The 19107-nt window shown below is 43.4% G+C and overlaps 1 protein-coding gene across 1 annotated transcript in view; it reads right to left on the reverse strand.

Annotated features, from left to right (window-relative positions):
- The window catches only part of afap1 (actin filament associated protein 1), a 156278-nt gene that overhangs the window by 15705 nt on the left and 121466 nt on the right, over positions 1-19107 (reverse strand). The window contains 1 exon segment of the mRNA XM_034205599.1: positions 977-1106. Within this exon segment, the coding sequence (XP_034061490.1) occupies positions 977-1106 (130 nt within the window).

The raw sequence follows: 19107 nt of genomic DNA on the forward strand, positions 1-19107 counted from the left end.
ACCTCAACAATGGAATTATGATCAGTGGAAATGGCCATGACATGTCTCCTTTAAGTCTGGCCCAGTGCTGTCAGATACCTCATTCACACCAACGCAACTCCGGTTCAAACTCCGTGCTAGAGCTTTTTAGGTTCAGAACCGGTTCTTCGGTTTAGCTCCGGCTCTTTTCACACCGCCCAGAGTCCGACTGGTGCTGCGTCATTGCGTCATCGTTTACGTCATGACGTAACTGTTTGCGTGCCTGCTTCATAAAGCCAAACCGCGCAGAAACCCCTCACAGCTGACACCGACAACAACAACAATGGCCGATTGTGCTCCAGCTTTCTCTGTACCTCTTCGGAAGACCAGATTCCCAGTAGGTAGCTGGTCTCTTCAGTGGACCACTGCTGCTTGTTACGTTTCTCCATCGTTGTGTACAAACTGGATAAAACGCCGGCTTTTTGTTGTTGTTCAGGAGTTGATCCCGCCCCTGCCCCCGCCTCGACGTAAGCGTGACGTATGCGGTGCTTTTGCTCTAGCCGGACAATTTTTTGGTGCTTGAAACGAACCGGATTCCGGAGCTTAGAGGCTGCTCCGCTGCGGTGTGAACAGGAAAACCCGGTGCTTTTCAAGCTCCAGCTCCGAACCAGCCCTGAAACACAGTTGGTGTGAATGAGGTATGAGAGTCACCCTCACACAGAGTTAAGTCTGGCCCAGTGCTCAGCATGCTTCTTCTTGAGGGGAGCAAAGGTTTCAGGTTTTGAAGTTATTCAGACCACCTGCTATTTTCCAAACGGCTGCAGAGTTGAGTTAGGCTAGGAAGCAATCCGTGGTGGTGAGGCTGACACACTGTCTCATACTAGAGAGAATAACCGACTGAAAAGGGTGGATTATTATCAGAGTTTACCATTTGAGGACATTTGAACTTGGATTGAATATGAAAAATCACCACATACTCCACATGGGAAAAAGCAAAATCTCTTTTGTTTCTACTCACTGGAGCTGTTGCGTTGCAGAGAAGCTGTCCCATTGGTCCCGTTGACTCCATTCTTTTTGAGCTGGTTCTTTGGCTCTGCCTTGTGTTTTGATACCCCCCCATTGGGCCCAGTTCCCTTCTTTCCTTTCAGCTGATGGGAGAAGAACCAAAGGGAAGGAGACTTTTTAAATAAAAAAAAAATAGAACACAGCATGGCGGTCGATATTGTGCGCTTCATATCTGCAATTTTAGTGTTGCATCTTTGGGTTCACTCATTCTAGACCTCTCAAATATCTCAGAAAAATTAAAACTGCACTGTATAAAGGTCAGCACTAAGAAATTATGGACAGGGCGGTACCAATTTCCAAGATTTCACTATTGCCCAACCAATATTTTATTTTTCTAAGGAGAGTGTGTAACACACTCTTTCATGTATTTCCTTTATTTTTCGCTCTTATCTGTCAGAAAGCAAAACAGGTGCATGTGTTGAGTTCTACACAGACTATCTTTGTGATGAAATGTATGTCACTGAGTATGTCTTGCTGAAGAGGAAAGAGTAATAGCATGATATTTAAAAAATAAACAAAATCTCCTCTCCATTTTGTCCAAGCAACAGTAATGTGAAGCTTGGCAGTGCGGCCAGAAGCCTGCCTTCACCTCTGGGGATGAACATCTACTTGTTATAGATCGGTGGGACTCTGTGGTCTTATGTCTGTGTTAACACCCTCTGCCACGCCACACACAGTACACACACAGCACACACGCCACACACACAGCACACACACCAGAGCTGGCGGTGGGGGAGGCGGAGCTCCACTCAACACAATGTGGCGACATAAGTGAAGTGAGGCAGGGTGGCACTTACAGCAGGGCCATACAAATATGAATGCATACAGCTGATGTTCACTGCAAGGGAGAAGAAGGAATTACACTGAGGACAACCACACACAGTCCAAACGTACAGACTGTTGTACCTAGTATAGACCAATACATTAGAGATGTTAAGATTCACCGATTCGCATCGGTGCACCGGCATAAACGTTCAAGATGCGAGTGCACCGGTTGAAAGAGTGCACATCGGCTACAGTTTGGGTTGAACCGGGTTGAACTTGCGATGCATCGATTGCGTAGCGTCTTTGCATCGGTAAAAAAACGATTCATTCATATAAAATTCCCTCATCTTGTCAACGCTCAGCAGAGACGATCTTTGATATTTGCTTTGCCACTACGGAGGCCGAGAGTCTCAGTTATCAACACACACGGAAGTTGAGGAGAAAGAGAAACACAGCGCACCGAAAAATACCTACAAATCAAACGTTTGGCAACACTTCGGATTGTTCAAGAAAGACGGTGTAATAGTCCTTTATGCTATATAGTTGACCGCAGGTCATGGAGAGTAATAAGGTATCCGTAGACCTTTGTATGAGGTATCTTTATTACTTAACAGGTCTACAGCCATGATACATAGATCCGTCCTAGATGCGGGCTTGCATACACACAGTATCACTCCGCAGCCGCACCCCATCAGTAACGTCCTGATGGTATATGTGCGCGGCACTATATACTACAGACGGTCAACTTGAAAAATCGCTCGCAAATTGTTAACGATGCCGAGCCGCTTTAAAGTCCACAAGTAGTACGAGGAACTTAGCGACGCACATAAAGAGGCGACATGGCGTCTGCGTCTGAAAAGAGAAACCTGAAAGTTAGACATATGAGTGAAATCACTCAGTGAGGTGTTCTGTCAGAGAGAGAGGTGTTTAGTTTACAGCAGCCTGTGACGGCCAATAATAATTTAAATGTCTTCCTTACTGTAAGCAGTTATGAAATACCTGTTTGTGAAAGGTTCTTTGTATTCTTTATTGTTCCTATAGAAACCACTGCTTTCTGCTCACTGGTGAGTTAGCCTATGAATGAGTGTCAAGCACATCAGGCTGGCAGCTGTATGGGCATGGCACTATGGTAGCTGTTATTTTCACATTGTTAATCATGAGCAATGCATCCTTACATTGTTGGATGTAGACTGTGAGGTGTTATAGAATTGTACTTTATTCTGGAGAGCTTTTAAAGGTAAAAAAATAAACGGCATGATGGGATGTGCAGTACCAAATATGTAAAGCACTTTTTTGTTAATTTATGATTTGCTGCATATAAGGAATAAAACAAAAATCCTCTGTCGTACCATATTGAAGTATCATTATTTTTGCATCGTGTTGAATCGCATCGTATCGCACCGAATCGCATAATGTTGAATCAAATCGTATCGAACAGGGGTGAATCGTATCGTATCGCATCGCCTAGTGTTTCAAATGTATCGTTAATGTATCGTATCGTGGCAACGTATCGAGATGCGCATCGCATCGGCCTCAGTGATGGAGATGCACATCCCTACAATACATATTCTACTCATGCTGTAGATGAACTACACCCAAAACACAACGTTAAAAATAGGAGGATCCTGCCTGATCGACCTGAGCTGCTGATCCTGAATTAGGTGTGTTGCAGCACAATGTTGCCTAAAGCTACCCTCGTGTTCGCTTTTTTTCTGGGATTAATTGTCAGCCCGCATGTTGACAAAGCTGACGGATTGCCTCCCAGCGATGTCTCTGTTCACTTCGGACATTCGGATGTTGGAACCTCTGGAGCGCTGACTCCATCGGATAGTTTTTACCAAATGCTGACGTTTTATGGCACGAAATGCGCTCTCCCGTATTTTGACTCTTGACTCGCTAATATCGAAGGATCGGAGCCCATGGGAAAAAATCATCTTCCAGACTGTTAATATTGTTACTGCTTTTACTCTCTGGTAACATTAACATTAACCCTGGTCCTGAGTGTTTCTCTGCTTCCTTGCAGCATTTGCCAACTCCGAATGAGTTTAGCTGTAGGCAAGGATTGGGTTTTCTGCATGTTAATGCTAGAAGCCTAATGCCCAAATGAGATGTTTTCAAGACCTGGTTTTTAGTTGCTCAGCCTGATATTGTTGTAGTTTCTGAAACCTGGTTAAATGCGTCTGTCACTGACACTGTTATACACATTGATGGATATAATGTGTTCAGAGCAGATCGTAAGGGCAGAAACTACAGTGTCCTTCATTCGAGTTCAATTCCAAGGCAATTTGAGTTGCTAGCTGTCCAAATAACTATAGCAAATGCTCCTCTCACTGATGCAATCATTGATGCAACTACTAGCCTTACTGAGTTGTTGTCTAAGTTTTCTTCTGAAATCATATTATTGGGTGATTTAAATTGGGACTGGTTGAGTGATACATCTTCACAGTTTAAGCAGGTTTGTGATTCTTTGAACTTAACTCAGCTTATTGATAGTCCCACTAGAATAAACCCTGCCAAACCCAATAACGATACCCTTATAGACAGGGGTGCACATCACTTTTTTGCCCTGGTTCTCAAAGGAGCACCTGGAGATAGGGCTGTGCGATTATGGCAAAAATCATAATCACGATTATTTGGTCAATAATTGATATCACGATTATTTTGACGATTATTCATTGACCATTTATTGAACTTTAAAACAAATAATATTTTACCAATAAACAAGATCAATAAATGTGTTGGAGCGCACTTCCAAAACCATACTAAACATATATTATTAATATGATAAATAAAAATAAATTAGACCAAAATAAATGAAATCCAATATGTTGCAGTGCACTGTCACAACCTACTGAAAACTCCTTAACATATAGCCAACATTTTGGTAAAACATATTCATTATTCCACTCAGTTAAACGTTGAAGGCTGGCCAACCGTCATGGTCCAGAAGTAACAGGAAATAAATGTTGAACTACAATTTAAGACCAAATAAAAATGTTTAGGCCACCATGGCAAATGCTGGTAGGGCTGCTCATGTCATCTCTTAAAGATTTTTTGCAAGAAATACCAGCCTGTTTACATGGTCTGGTTTCAGAGATGAGCGCAGGCAGGTGACAATATTGCCACCTGTACTGAAGACCCTCTCTGAAGAGGAACTTGTGGCAGTGCTGCCACATATGACACAGGAAAAAAAGAAAAGACTCTGAAGAACCCTTTCTTTGCCATTATATAAAAATAGTGTTGCTACAAAAGTATAAATTAGGCTTACTAATAAGACAACTCAGATCTGAAGCTACACAGTAATCTGCTGCAGCAACAGTGCAATAAAAAAGACAACATTAATAGAATCAAACCCATTTTTTGTTGCATTTTATTAGAGTATAAAAAGAAATGCCTTTAAAATAGGATGCAAGCAACACTAGTTTCTGAACTGATAGACTATAATCAATTTAAACAGAACAGATCTTAATGTTTGCATTCTTATACCATTTTGTACAATAATTATCATGAATAAATTCAAACAAACTAAAACTTACAGCAGATTAATAACGGTATCTAAATTGAGTTTTTATTATATCAAAAACCTGTTGAAATGCTGCTGTTATTTTTACTGTCCCACACAAGCGCGTCGCAGCCTCCAGGAAAGCTTCTTTCATAACTTCGCCGTCTTCGAAAGACTTCATGTGTTTCGCAAGAACGTGACTGACACGATAAGATGCTCTGGTAGCAGCCTTGCTCTTGTTGTTGGGCCTGGTGAAAATGGACTGCTGTGCATTTAGCTGTGCTCTCAGGCCCCTCCCCTTTTGGAGCGTAGGGCAGAATTAGGAGGGAATTCCGTCTCGCAGCGTTTGTGCACTGTTTTGAAATGCCGCTCCCTGCCGCATTGCAGATGAGACAGATGGACTTTGAATTGTAATAGATACAAAAATAATGATCCTCCCACTTGGAGTGAAAATTATATATTTTGGGCTTTTTTGCTTCTGCCATAATTGCGGTCTTGTGTGTGTGCGGACTGTCACTCCTGTTGACCATCCATGCTGTTGACACGGACAAAGTCAGCGAACTAGTGCACTGCTCACCAGCCACGCCCCGACACATGGGGTGAGGCTGGCCAATCACAAAGCTTTGATGCGTTCAAGTGCATTATTCTGGCACGGGAACATTATGTTACAGGACATTAACGATAAAACAGAATATTGTTGTTCTATTTTTAGACACATCTCGCGATCGACTGGGAATCTCCCCGCGACCCTTCTTTTTAACTAGTTGCTGCTCTTGTTCTGACATCTTCGCTTGCGCTGAACACTCACAACACATGTCACTCCCACGTGGCCGAGTGGGCTTTTAGGGAGGGGCGAAAGCGCACCCAGCAAAATAATCGTATTTTGTCAATTATGCTGTTTTCCTAATCGTCGCAAGCCATAATCGTAATCACGATTAAAATACGATTAATTGCACAGCCCTACCTGGAGATGTTGCTTGGTGCTCATCCTTAAAATGAAATAAACCGTAACTTTGGAGGGGGTCTTGACTTTATTTGCCAGACACACAGCACTGAACACACATGCAGAGGTGAACACAGAACACACATGCAGAGGTGAACACAGAACACACATGCAGAGGTGAACACAGAACACACATGCAGAGGTGAACACAGAACACACATGCAGAGGTGAACACAGAACACACATGCAGAGGTGAACACAGAACACACATGCAGAAGTGAACACAAGACAACATTAGCACAACCAGTAATCCTACAAGCTGTCATCACTACCCTCCTGACTGTTCTCCTCACTGTCTTCCTCTCTGTCAGACATAGTAGCTATTGATGTAGGCCTACTTCTTTCTCTCTGGTTGAGTCTGCGATTAGCTGCTTGCATCCACAAGTCAACAGCTGGGTTTGGGTCGAAAGTCTCTGTTGTCATCTTAGAAAAGTGGATGTAATCAAATAACTATGTGAACATAACCAATAACCTACCATAGCTAATAACAAATGAATGTAACTTATTTTATTTGTGTTGTTCATTCATATCTTATTTTACCTTAACATTTATTTATTTATGCATTATTTTTTATCTTTCCAGTTTTAAAGGATATTTTTGGTTACTGTCCTATAGTATGCATTGGAATTATTTCAAACCTGTTTATCCCAATAATTATAAAGGAGTGCCTTGAAAATATGTGTTTACATAAATTGTGATCAAAACGTTTGAGACCCACTGAGATAACTTAGACTAAAGTGAACTATCTAAACACTCAGAGTCCTTTACCTCACTGAGCTGTAGTTATCAGCCTCAGTCTGACTGGAGAGGACTCTCCCTCCACATCATTGTAGAAACATCTTCTTCTTCCGTTAGAGCAGCTAGCACCAGATGCTAATAACAACAGCGCCGGTTCCAGTGCACCCTCCCTCGCTCCCTCGCTCACTCACACTTTGGCTGCAGTGTTGCCAACTCCATAGTAAGGAAAGTAGCTATTGGCTGTCCGAAAAGTCGCCAGAAGTCGCTAAATGACGTCATCGCCTAATTTGCATATCATGTAATGGCGGCTGTAGGCAAAAACCGTTCCCAACCCTTCAAGGATCAACACTTGAAACCACCGGAGTTAAATCCAGACGACAGTAGATCAGAAATGTCTTTGCCTTTTGAGTATGTTTTGGGGTTTTAACATGACAGTTTGGCATAGAAATCCCCCTTACAATAAAGGCAGTATGCCCGTGTGTCATCTCCAATAAATGGCTTCAACCATCCTTTATACTCAGGGTTTGATTCCCACTCCTTTCTGTATTTTTGAGAATACAATTTAGACTGTGCCATGATGTTTAGCTTGTCACAGAGAGGCACACACACAGTGGACGAGGTGATTGAGTGACTGAGGCTGTGTGAGGCAAAGCAAAGCAAAGGCAGTTATTTATTATAGTGTGAAAGTGAGTGAAGAAACATTTACATTTAAATCCCGCTCAAAACCAGGACGGCTTGGCAGTTGGCGCATGCGCAATTCATTTGCAGTCTCGACGCGGGGGAGTGTGGTTGTCTCCTCTCTGCTCTGACTGCAGCAGCAGCTCTGCTGCGGCCAGGCAACTGTCAGTCTGAGCGCCTGTGAGTACTATGGGAGGGAGGCGGGGCTCACGGCAGCACCCTCGGCTCGTTAACTGCAGAACAATGTGAGTCTCCAAACACCAGAAAAGTCGCTAATAACACCATTATAAATCGCTAGATTAGTCGATAGTCGCTTTTGACACAAATAAGTCTCCGGAGGGTTTGGAAATCAGCCAAATTTAACGAGAACATCGCCAAGTTGGCAACACTGTTTGGCTGTGAGCTGCGGTTGCCAGATAAGCCAACATCCCCCATTTTCATCACTTACAGCGCCCATTCATACAGGGCAAATGAAACGTGTAACCAGGATGAAAAGGGTGTTACATTTACTTAATTATGAATATTGTTACATCAAGGCCGAAAATTAGGATGAGCACTAACGGTCAAAAATGTTTTTTTCCCTCCCAGAACTGTCAGCGCAGCGCCTCCCCAGATCTGGCGCCCTAGGCGAACATCTATAACGCCATAGCTACGGGCCGGTGTTCCGGATTGACTGGTTCCCCGATCAACTGCGTGGCCTCGACTGAAATACACATTTCGATCGCTTCTTCTGTCGTTTACATACATCTTTTGGTATATTTGGCTGGATAGGAACACTTTGATGCACATTCAGTACCAGTGTGTGAGGTTGTGCTTACGATGGCAATATCCGGACGCCAACAGCGAGGACGACAAAAAGAAAAACGAGTTGATCGGGGATGTCTGTTCAAAACATTGCGAGCTCCAATAAATAATTTAAACCAGTTAAACACGTTCTTTACTCACAGTTTGAAAGCAGCGTGGAGAAGTCTTCAGCTGTGTTAAACTGTGATCCGCTCGAATAAATCCTTAAAACCAGCTATTGTTGCCCGATGTATCACTGAATATCGTTCCTAATGTGATACCAAGTCCATCTGAGACATGTGTACACCTTCAGACAGCCTCCCAGTGAAGCGTACGTTGTTTACTCAGAGTTTGAAAGCAGCGTGGAGAAGTCTTCAGCTGTGTTAAACTGTGACCCTCTCAGGTAAACTGATTCGCCCATGGGAAAATGGGATCCGCCCAGATTAAACTGGGTTACGACTTCTGTGGCTATCTACCAGCAATGTCTACCTTGTTAAAAAGTTCCAGAAAAATGCAACCCGACCATCATTTATAATGTGAGCGAATGTACACTTTAAGCCATATAATATACATATTATAATATAGTATACTGACTGAGGTCTGTATCAAGCCTCATTAAGACCCACCGAGATCAGATATCCTAGTTTATCAGCCTGCGAGCCCACATTATGTTGTGATAAGTGTTAGTTTTACATATAAGTGTGTTAAGGTTAATCTAAAATATTATAGTGTGGTGGTTCGATACGTCGTGTTGATCCGTGGCGCACTCATAACGCGCAGGGCTGGAGTGACTTTTGCTGTTGGAACTCGGGTTTGAGTCCAGCATGAACTTTTTTGTTATTTTCATGTCGATGGACACTGAATATTATGTGGTTTGAATAGAGGATTCCTAATATTGTTTGCCGAGACCAACATTAATGACCCATCAGCATTTTAAAGTCTAATATCCCTGCACATGCAGCAATGACGGCCCGTCTACACTACAGGCGTCAAAAAATGCTTTCAACGCTTCGCCCATTCATTTGAATAGGGTGACGTAGGATATTTTCAAACTTCGCCGAACTGCATTGTGGGTAGCATGGCAAGGCGTTGCAAGCATCGCGAGCGTCTATTGGCGTCAAAAGTTGAACAATGTTCAACTTTTGAGGCTCGATGCTTGCTCGAAGCTGGCGTCAGCCAATGAAATCCCGTTTATGCAAATCTGCCAGTACAAGCGCTAGCCAATCAAACCGCGTGTATGCTGGGAGAGACTACGCAGGTCATTTCCTCTTATTCAAAAAAATGGAGGGAAAATTCATTATAGCGGTAGTGAATCACCCGGTGCTGTATGATCAGTCTCTGTTCATCTACCGGGATACAAACCGGAGGAGCGAGGCATGGAGGGAGGAGGCAGAGACAGTGGGTGAAACTGGTAGGTTTTCGCCTGTTTGGGGATTTTATATCCAGTTTACTTCGTTTTAACATTGCTATTGCTTTGTATGTCGGGGGCGGGAAATTCATGTGATTGGTTGTTGGTCGCGTTGCTCGCAAAAAATCGCCAAGCCTCAGACACGCCCAGCTTCAAGCTTTTTCGACGCCTGTAGTGTAGACGGGCCGTAACATTTCTGCTGCTATCTTTGCAAAACGAGTTAACAGTCACATGTTATCTGGATGAGTGCTGCAGAATGCCGTTTTTATAAGGCATGTAGATGTGTGTGTCTTTCATATTAAACATGACAGTTTACCTGAGAGGAACAGTTTAACACAGCTGAAGACTTCTCCACGCTGCTTTCAAACTCTGAGTAAACAACGTACGCTTCACTGGGAGGCTGTCTGAAGGTGTACACATGTCTCAGATGGACTTGGTATCACATTAGGAACGATATTCAGTGATAAATCGAGCAACAATAGCTGGTTTTAAGGATTTATTCGAGCGATCACAGCTTAACACAGCTGAAGGACTTCTCCACGCTGCTTTCAAACTGTGAGTAAACAACGTGTGCTTCACTTGGAGGCTGTCTGAAGGTGTACACAGGTATCAGATGGACTTGGTATCACATTAAGAACGATATTCAGAAATAAGTCTGGCAACAATAGCTAGTTTAAATGATGTATTGGATCTCGCAATGTTTTGAACAGACATCCCCGATCAACTCGTTTTTCTTTTTGTAGTCCTCGCTGTTCGCGTCCGGATATTGCCATCGTAAGCACAACCTCACACACTGGTACTGAATGTGCATCAAAGTGTTCCTATCCCGCCAAATATACCAAAATATGTATGTAAACGACAGAAGAAGCGATCGAAATGTGTATTTCAGTCGAGGCCACGCCCCCACATCTGTCAACCAGTTGATCGGGGAACCAGTCAATCCGGAACACCGGCCCTGAGTTCATATGCAACTCGCAAATATCTTTCTTCTCTCTCCTCTCTTCTCTCTTTTCTCTTTTCTCTCTTCTCTCTTCTCTCTCTTCTCTCTCTCCCTCTCTCTCAATGTTGGTACGCAAATGCGCCTTTTTTCAAATGACCCGGTGCTCTTTTTTTGGCGGAGGTGCGCATGCGTGGTCAAACTGGTGCAAGCACACCTGTCCAAACTCTGCACTGATTTCAGCCATTATTTTCAGGACATTGAAAATAAGTCAGAAAGACTGGATTGGGTGAGGAACCCATTCATTGTGAGTGAGAGCAGCAACAGCCTTCCAGCAATGCTGCAGGAGCCTCTGATGGAATTATCATCTGACCACGGTGGTCTGAAGATGGCATATGCTGAGAAGTCATTAACTGAGTTTTGGTGTGATGTGGAGAAGGAATATCCTGAACTGGGAAAACATGCACTGATTGAACTTTTGCCGTTTGGTTCTACTTATTTGTGTGAGGTGACCTTCTCAGCTTTAAAGGTCCCATGTCATGCTTTTCCGGTTATTGCCCGTCCCCTTGTGTGTTATGAAGGTTTTTATGCATGTAAACAGTCTGCAAAGTCAAACCCCTCAAAGTACACCCTGTAGCGAGTAAACTCTAACACAGAAAATACCTCCCCCAAAAGCCTCGTTGGAGATTTCTCAGTTTCCATTGTTTACTTCCTGCCCCGCGTGACGTACTGTAGCTGCACCGCGTGACGTCACTTCCTCTGCCAGCCGACCATATTAAGTGTCGTAAAACCTGCTTCTTTTCAAAGCTCTATCCAGTCATATCGCGGAGGGTATGTTGCCTGTATTGTGTGGAGAAATCCACAATGTTTGCAGTACCAAGGAAGAACCACGACGAAGTCAGTGGTTGACATTCCTTTTTAACACTGTTCTAGCTGATTTCCCAGCCGGTACTGTTGTGTGTGCGCGGCATTTCACGGATCAAAGCTTAAAAAACTTAACAATGTTTAGCTTCGGACTTGCAAAGCTGATATTGGAGGACGATGCTGTTCCTACTTTGTTTGGACCAGCGGGAGATTCAGGTACACAACCTGTAAGTATTCATTGTGGTTTGTGTATTTATTCTGTTTAAAACAAACAATGTATCTACCACGACTGTGTAAATGCTATGCTAATGCTACCGAGGTAAACACGAGGGCTACCTAGCATTCCCAGACCTCAACACCGATGTTAGCACATGGCCTTACATGTATCTCATAGCAGGAGAATGTCTGCAAACATACACACGAAATACTCATAGACAGTATACTCCGGGTGATTTAACCGTACGGTCAGTAATTACAGTTGCCATTCGTGTATTCTACCGAGCTACCATTAATAAGCTAAGCTAGAAGCTCTAACCTAGAGATGTTATGAAAAACATTGTTTTCATGCCAGCTACAATGAATGACCGAACGTAGCAGACTATCTGTAGAACATTGTAATTGTAAAAGTGTTGCTTTTATGAAATTGACTGTTTTCCTCGGATACAAAATTAATTGTATGAATACCATGTGTATCTTTCTTAGAGTACATCACAGCAGGAACACAATACCCACCGCTCCAGTACAGTCGGATGTCAAACAGACCGTCCACAGACTGTTTGTGTGGGAACTCAGAGGGTTGAGACACGGTCTGTGGGAACACAGACAGTGGAATGTAAAGTGTCCGCCATTTCTGTTGCTACACAGTTGGCCCGGGGAACACTGAAATCGGCCCCACGTGAGAAGCAAAGGTAGACTATAACACTGACAAATCACAGATACATTACCTTAATTGTGCTTTTATTACATGTACAGCACTTGGGCTCGACCAAAAATCTTTTTTAAATATGCTCTATAAATAAAACCTTATTTGATATTATTGTATATCACAGAAATACTGTTATGTTGACTACAAGAAATACAGTGCTGTTTGTAGTTTGTACATTTTTCATGAATTAATCTGTCAGATGTACACAAGTTGTTGGCCTTTTACAATGTATTAGTGTCTTATCTAATGTACATAGTATTTATGCACTTTTCCCTTTTTATTAATAGGCATCCAGGCCACGGTGTCTTTCAAAAGTGTTGGCACTAAAACTTCCACCTACACAGAAATCCCCTTGTCCTCTACACCAATAAAGGGCCCAGGATTGGGACCTAGCAAGAGACCTCGACTAGAGTTGGAGCAGGAACAAGGAGAGACTTCGATTGAATTTGAAGAGACTCTGGATTCGAGTTACCACCCTGATGATACTGTAGAATAATCTGAGGTATCGTAAGTTTGGTATATTTGGTACACATTACTATTACTGTTGTTCAGAGTTGACATCTAACATGTATTGTTAATTTTGTTTTGTTACATTAGACTTCAGACACGATCCACGCAAAGTACATTGTGTTTGAAAGCTGCCTCGGACAGCTGTTTGAAAAATGTCCGTTTTGTAAGACAGACTGTGATGTCCAAAAAGGGAAAAATGGGACTTTTGTGGCGTTCAAACAGCGTTGTCCAAACTGCACTTACTTCAGACAATGGGACAGCCAGCCCATCATTGGAAGTACCCCGGTTGGCAACTTACAATTATCTGCTGCTACATACTTCACTGGTGCTTCCTTCTTCCAACTAAAAAAGGTATTTTACCATCTTACATAGCATAGCATATGAAAAATGACAGAAGTGGACTTTTTCAAATACTTGTCCTGTTTTTCTATTTATTCATAGATATGCAGAGCCATGCAGCTGGAGATCTTCCAGTATGAGACCTTCAGGAGGCATGCTAGGCATTATCTGGAGCCTGCTATTATCCACAAGTGGAAAACTGATCAGCTGAAGATTTTCTAGCAACTACACCACCAGGGGAGACCAAATCTGTACAATGAAAGAATAAAAGAGAAATGAATAAGTGTATATAATTAATTATTATATGAATGTTATATTTTTCAGTGTACGTGGGTGAGCTGATGAGGCTGGTGTTTGAAGAAGGACCTGTCCACTCAATTTGACAGGCCCTCAAAGGAGGAAGTGGTAGCCCGCCATGTCTCACGTTTTAGTCTAGTCATCATGAGTCATGCTTCCTTTATAACCTCCTTTAGCCATGGATGTATAATAAGAACTGGATACAGCGTGGGAGGCGGGGCCTCATTCATTCCTATGAGAGTTGCTCATTAGCGCATGATGATAAAATGGCCCAACTTTTGAGAGAGCGAAACGTCACAGATTACCCGGCATGCCTGAGAAGTACCCGTATGTGCGCTCATAGAGCATGAGCAACTTTAACCACGCCCCCCAAAAGGCTCGTTCACATTAAGCACGCCAATTTGCGTACACGTAACAGCACCGCTCGTTCATGACAGCATGGTACTGGATTGTTATGATGGATTTGATATTAACGAGGCGGCCGCGGCAGTTAGCAGCTAGCGGCTAGCTAGTAATGAATGCTAAGTTACACATAAATTGTTATGGACTTTTATATAACGCTGATAACAGGATCTAGTGATATCCAAGCAACAGAGCTTCATTTAGCATGATACTTGTGTGGGTTGTACATGAAACCACTTGGTAATATATAAAAATGTATGTATTTTGAAGACTGTTATGATCAATTGTGAGTTAAATCTTATCTAAAAAGTAAAGCTAATGATGGATTACTACTGTGGTGGAGTTAAAATAACAATAGCCTATTTCTCTTTGAAATGTGATGGAGTAAAAGGATAGTAACTGTGACTATTCATGTTAAGTACCCCACAAGTAACACAAACGTATAATACTTGAAGGAAAGGTGTAAAATGTTTCCATAAATACCAATATCACAGACTATAACACCCCTTTTTGTTAAATACCAGCCATGTGTATATATATTTATATTTATATATATGCCGCTAAAACTGTGTAATATACCAGGCTGCTAAATCCTCCAAACTGTTACAGTCAGAACACGTAACATGAACGTGCCGGGCAGCGCGGTCCCGTGGGTTAGATGCGCGTTCATAATGCAGAGGAAAATAACTCTCAGAATAACGTTATTAGCACATTTTACAACTTGAGGACCGAATGTTTTTAATAAGGGCTATACAAACGTTCATACTGGGTAGTTTATTTAGTTTACAAAAAATTATCCAACGATTTACAGACCACTCTTTCCCAATGTAAGCCAATGGGAAAAAGTGTTTCGAACGGAAGTGTAGTACCGCCGTTTGGCCACAACAAATATTCTCATCAGAGTCCGGCGCACTTCCTGGGGGCTTGATGTCGCTCCCTCAGCTCTCTGCCTTTAGCTATCCTGCTTTTGTTCTATGTATGTCAAAATGTCTCTGCTCTGCTCGTCTATGATCACCAAGCTCTCCTCCACCTCAGACCCTCACTGGAGTATATACTGCTGCCCAAACCTACATCTGGCAACCGTAAATCGTCTCCCCCCCTCTACTGTCGGATATTCCCACCTACCTGCGCCGGTTGCGTGGTGGTGCGCTTGTCCATCAAAAAGCATACCTAACGGCTTCTTCTGGGAATTATCCACGCATCAGATGTCATGGCCCTCCCGCTGCACGCCATGTGAGGGTTCGGTGGATTCGCCCTATCTTTCCGGAGTTGCGGCCTCTGCTGGGCCCGCTGGCAGCTCCTCCTGCCCGACTGACTGCTCCCGGCCCGCGCGGCGTTCAACACGCATATCTTCGTCTGCTAAGACGCACTACACCTTCGGCCAGCCCGGAGAGAAAACGTTGCATGGCCTTGCTAAACGCTAGGTCAATAGCAAACAAGACGTTCCTGTTAAATGACTTCTTCACCTCTCATGATCTGGATTTGATGTTCCTGATGGAGACCTGGGTCCACGCTGGCGAGTATATACCGTTTTCTGAACTTCTTCCTCCCGGCTGTACTTTCTTCAGCTCCCCCCGTGCCACCGGCCGTGGTGGGGGTATAGCATCATTATTTAGAGCTTGTCTCCAATGCCGATTGCTTCACCCTGTAACTAGCTATGCTAGCTTTGAGTTGCAGCTTTTTGAACTGAACCCGGCCTCGCCTGTGCAGTCGTGTATCATCCGCCAAAGAGCAATAAGGATTTCATCACTGACTTTCTGTCCGGGATCATGGTGAAATATGATCGTGTTTTGATTTGCGGAGACTTTAATGTCCATGTGTGCTGCGAGTCCAAACCTCTGGTTAGGGACTTTTTAAATCTCCTCGATTATTTCGGTTTCATGCAGTCCGTGGTTGGCCCAACACACGATAAAGGACACACCTTAGATTTAGTATTATCGTTTGAACTGTCTGTCTCTGTGGATGAAATCTGTGCAGCAACGCGTATCTCAGACCATTTACCGGTTCTGTTTACAACCTCGATCCCTTCCGCAGGAGTCGAATCACGTGCCCCTGCGCGTTGTCTGCGTTCAATTAACCCCTTGACTGCCTCACAGTTTTCAGATGTTTTTAATGCTTCTCCGATCTGTAAATTAGAGGTGAACTGTGCTCTTAGTGAGCTTATCTCCATGTTTGACTCGACATGCACACTAATACTGGATTCCGTCGCTCCTTTTACGCTTAGACGCACCAAAGTTCTCTCAGAGCCGTGGCTCAACGATTGTACTCACGCTCTTAGAAGCACCTGCAGGCGTGCAGAGAGAAAATGGAAAAAGGATAAACTCCATGTCTCCTTAGAAATCCTTCGTGCTTGCCTTTCCGACTACCAGACGGCAGTCAAAGCAGAGCACATTTCTCTGTTAATCTCCAAAAACAGCCATAAACCTCAGGTTATTTTTAATGTCCTCAATTCGATCATTAATGATGCTTCTCCAATTGTGCCATCGACTACTCTCTGTGATACATTTCTTACATTTTTTATCGAAAAAGTATCTGCTCTTATACTAGCCCACACTAGTGCTACCCCAGATTCTGCTCCTTTTCTATGGCCTGCTGTCCTCGACCACTTTGAGCCTGTATCCCTTTCTTCTCTCTCGGATGTAGTTAAGCACCTGCGGCCGACAAACTGCACCTTAGACAGCATTCCCTCTCGCCTTCTCTGAGATGTTTTCGAATCAGTTGGAGCAAGTGTTTTATTGCTTGTAAACACCTCTCTTAGCTTAGGATGTGTCCCAGCTGCCTTCAAACATGCCATGGTGCAGCCACTACTTAAAAAGAAAAAACTCGACCCCTCCATTCTCGCAAATTTTAGGCCCATCTCCCAGCTACCTTTTTTATCTAAACGCCTGGAGCGAGTAGTCTATATCCAGCTACAGTCGTTCTTAACCACGCATGGCATCCACGAAAAGTTTCAGTCTGGCTTCAAACCTATGCACAGCACTGAAAAAGCCCTTTTAAGAGTTTTTAATGATCTGCTCCTAGCCGCCAACTCAGGTAGCCCAGCTGTCTTGGTGCTGTTAGACCAGACAGCTGCCTTTGACACTGTGGACCATAGCATCCTGTTGTCACGGCTTGAACAGTCCGCAGGCATCACAGGCTATGCCCTTGCATGGTTCAGGTCCTACCTGACATACCGTAGCTTCTCAGTGCAGCTAGGTGCTTTCTCCTCTGCCAAAGCCCCTCTTATTTGTGGGGTTCCCCAAGGCTCGATCCTGGGCCCCATCCTTTTTCTAGGTTCAATTCTCACAAAACACAATATCCCCTTCCATTGTTATGCTGATGATGTACCTCTCAATCAAAAATGTCAACTCACTACAGCAGTTAATGGACTGCTTAACAGAGATCAAATCCTGGCTGAGACAAAACTTCCTCCACCTCAACGAGAGCAAGACCGAGGTCATCTTGTTTGGACCCCGACCTCCAGCCTCCCCGGTTGATATTCTGGGCTCCCTCAATAAAAACATCCTCTCCTCTGTCACGAACCTTGGAGTGACCTTCAATAGCGCTTTTAAATTTGATAAGCAGGTCAGCACCGTAGTCAAGACCTGCTTTTTCAAAATACAACTATTGGCTAAGACCAAGTCGTTTTTATCTTTTAAAGACCTAGAAAGGGTTATTAACGCCTTTGTTACCTCGAGACTGGATTACTGCAACGCTCTTTATGTGGGTATGGACCAGGCCTCAATTAGACGCCTGCAGCTATACTATACTAGTTCAGAACGCAGCTGCACGTCTTCTCACTGGCCACAAAAAGCGTGACCACATCACAACAATTCTGGCCTCACTACTGGCTTCCAGTTTGGTTCAGAATTGATTTTAAACTCCTTTTATTTGTTTTCAAAGCCCTAAATGGGCTGGCTCCGGCCTATGTAGTCGAACTCCTCCATCGCTACACCCCAGCCAGAGCCTTAAGGTCGGCTGACCAGCTGCTGCTGATAGTGCCCAAGACCAGGCTTAAAACCTGAGGGCACCGAGCATTCGCAGCAGCGGGCCCTAGGCTCTGGAACACTCTGCCCCTCCACGTGAGGTCGGCCCAGACATTAGGGTTTTTTAAATCAACACTTAAAACTCACTTCTTCTCTCTGGCCTTCTAGCCTTTTCTTATCAAGCTCCACATTTGTGGAATCAGCTTCCAGTTTGTGTTCGGGCGGCAGACAGCCTATCCGTTTTTAAGAGTACGCTTAAGACCTTCCTTTTTGATAAAGCTTATAGTGATAAAATAAAATAATCTAATAAGAGTGCATTGACGTAGACACGTTGTGCCTCTTCACCTATACATTTGAGTTCTTACTCTTTCACTTAAATCCTAAAAACTTAGATCTTATATTTAAAACTTTATCCAAAACCTTTCCCCTCTCTGACCTCTCAAGGTTCTATTAGAGGGTAACCAACCCAGTCTCACAAAAAAACGTGTAATAACTTGGGACGTAGTATTTCTACAAAAACGCCTCTGAAATTGTAAGATCCCTACATTTTTTTCACCATTCATTTCCAATGGCTGGCGTCTATGTCACGTGATCTTCAACTTTCTCCCTGCAGAAAAAAAAAACATGGCCGACATTCGTTTTATTCTCGGTGGAAAATGCCTATTTTAAGGTTAGTTTGGCCATTAAAATGCGTTTTGATGTCATTTGATGCGAGAAATATGAGTTGTTATTTCAGATTATGTGTGCAGTGGATGTACATGATCTTTAGTTTGCTAGTTATTACGAAGATTACTTCAGGAAATTGTGTCCATTCAACGTTTTCATTGTTACCAAGGTGGTTGCTAGGGACGCTGCTATCGATTTCTGTTATGTTGTGTAACTGTTTAATGGTGTTATCTTTATTGCTCCCCTTCCCCGCCAATTTATAGTGTTGGTCCACAGCGCAAATGTATTAGTTTAACAAGATC

The sequence above is a fragment of the Gymnodraco acuticeps genome, unplaced genomic scaffold, assembly GCF_902827175.1.
Source record: "Gymnodraco acuticeps unplaced genomic scaffold, fGymAcu1.1, whole genome shotgun sequence".
Classification (NCBI taxonomy): Eukaryota; Metazoa; Chordata; class Actinopteri; order Perciformes; family Bathydraconidae; genus Gymnodraco; species Gymnodraco acuticeps.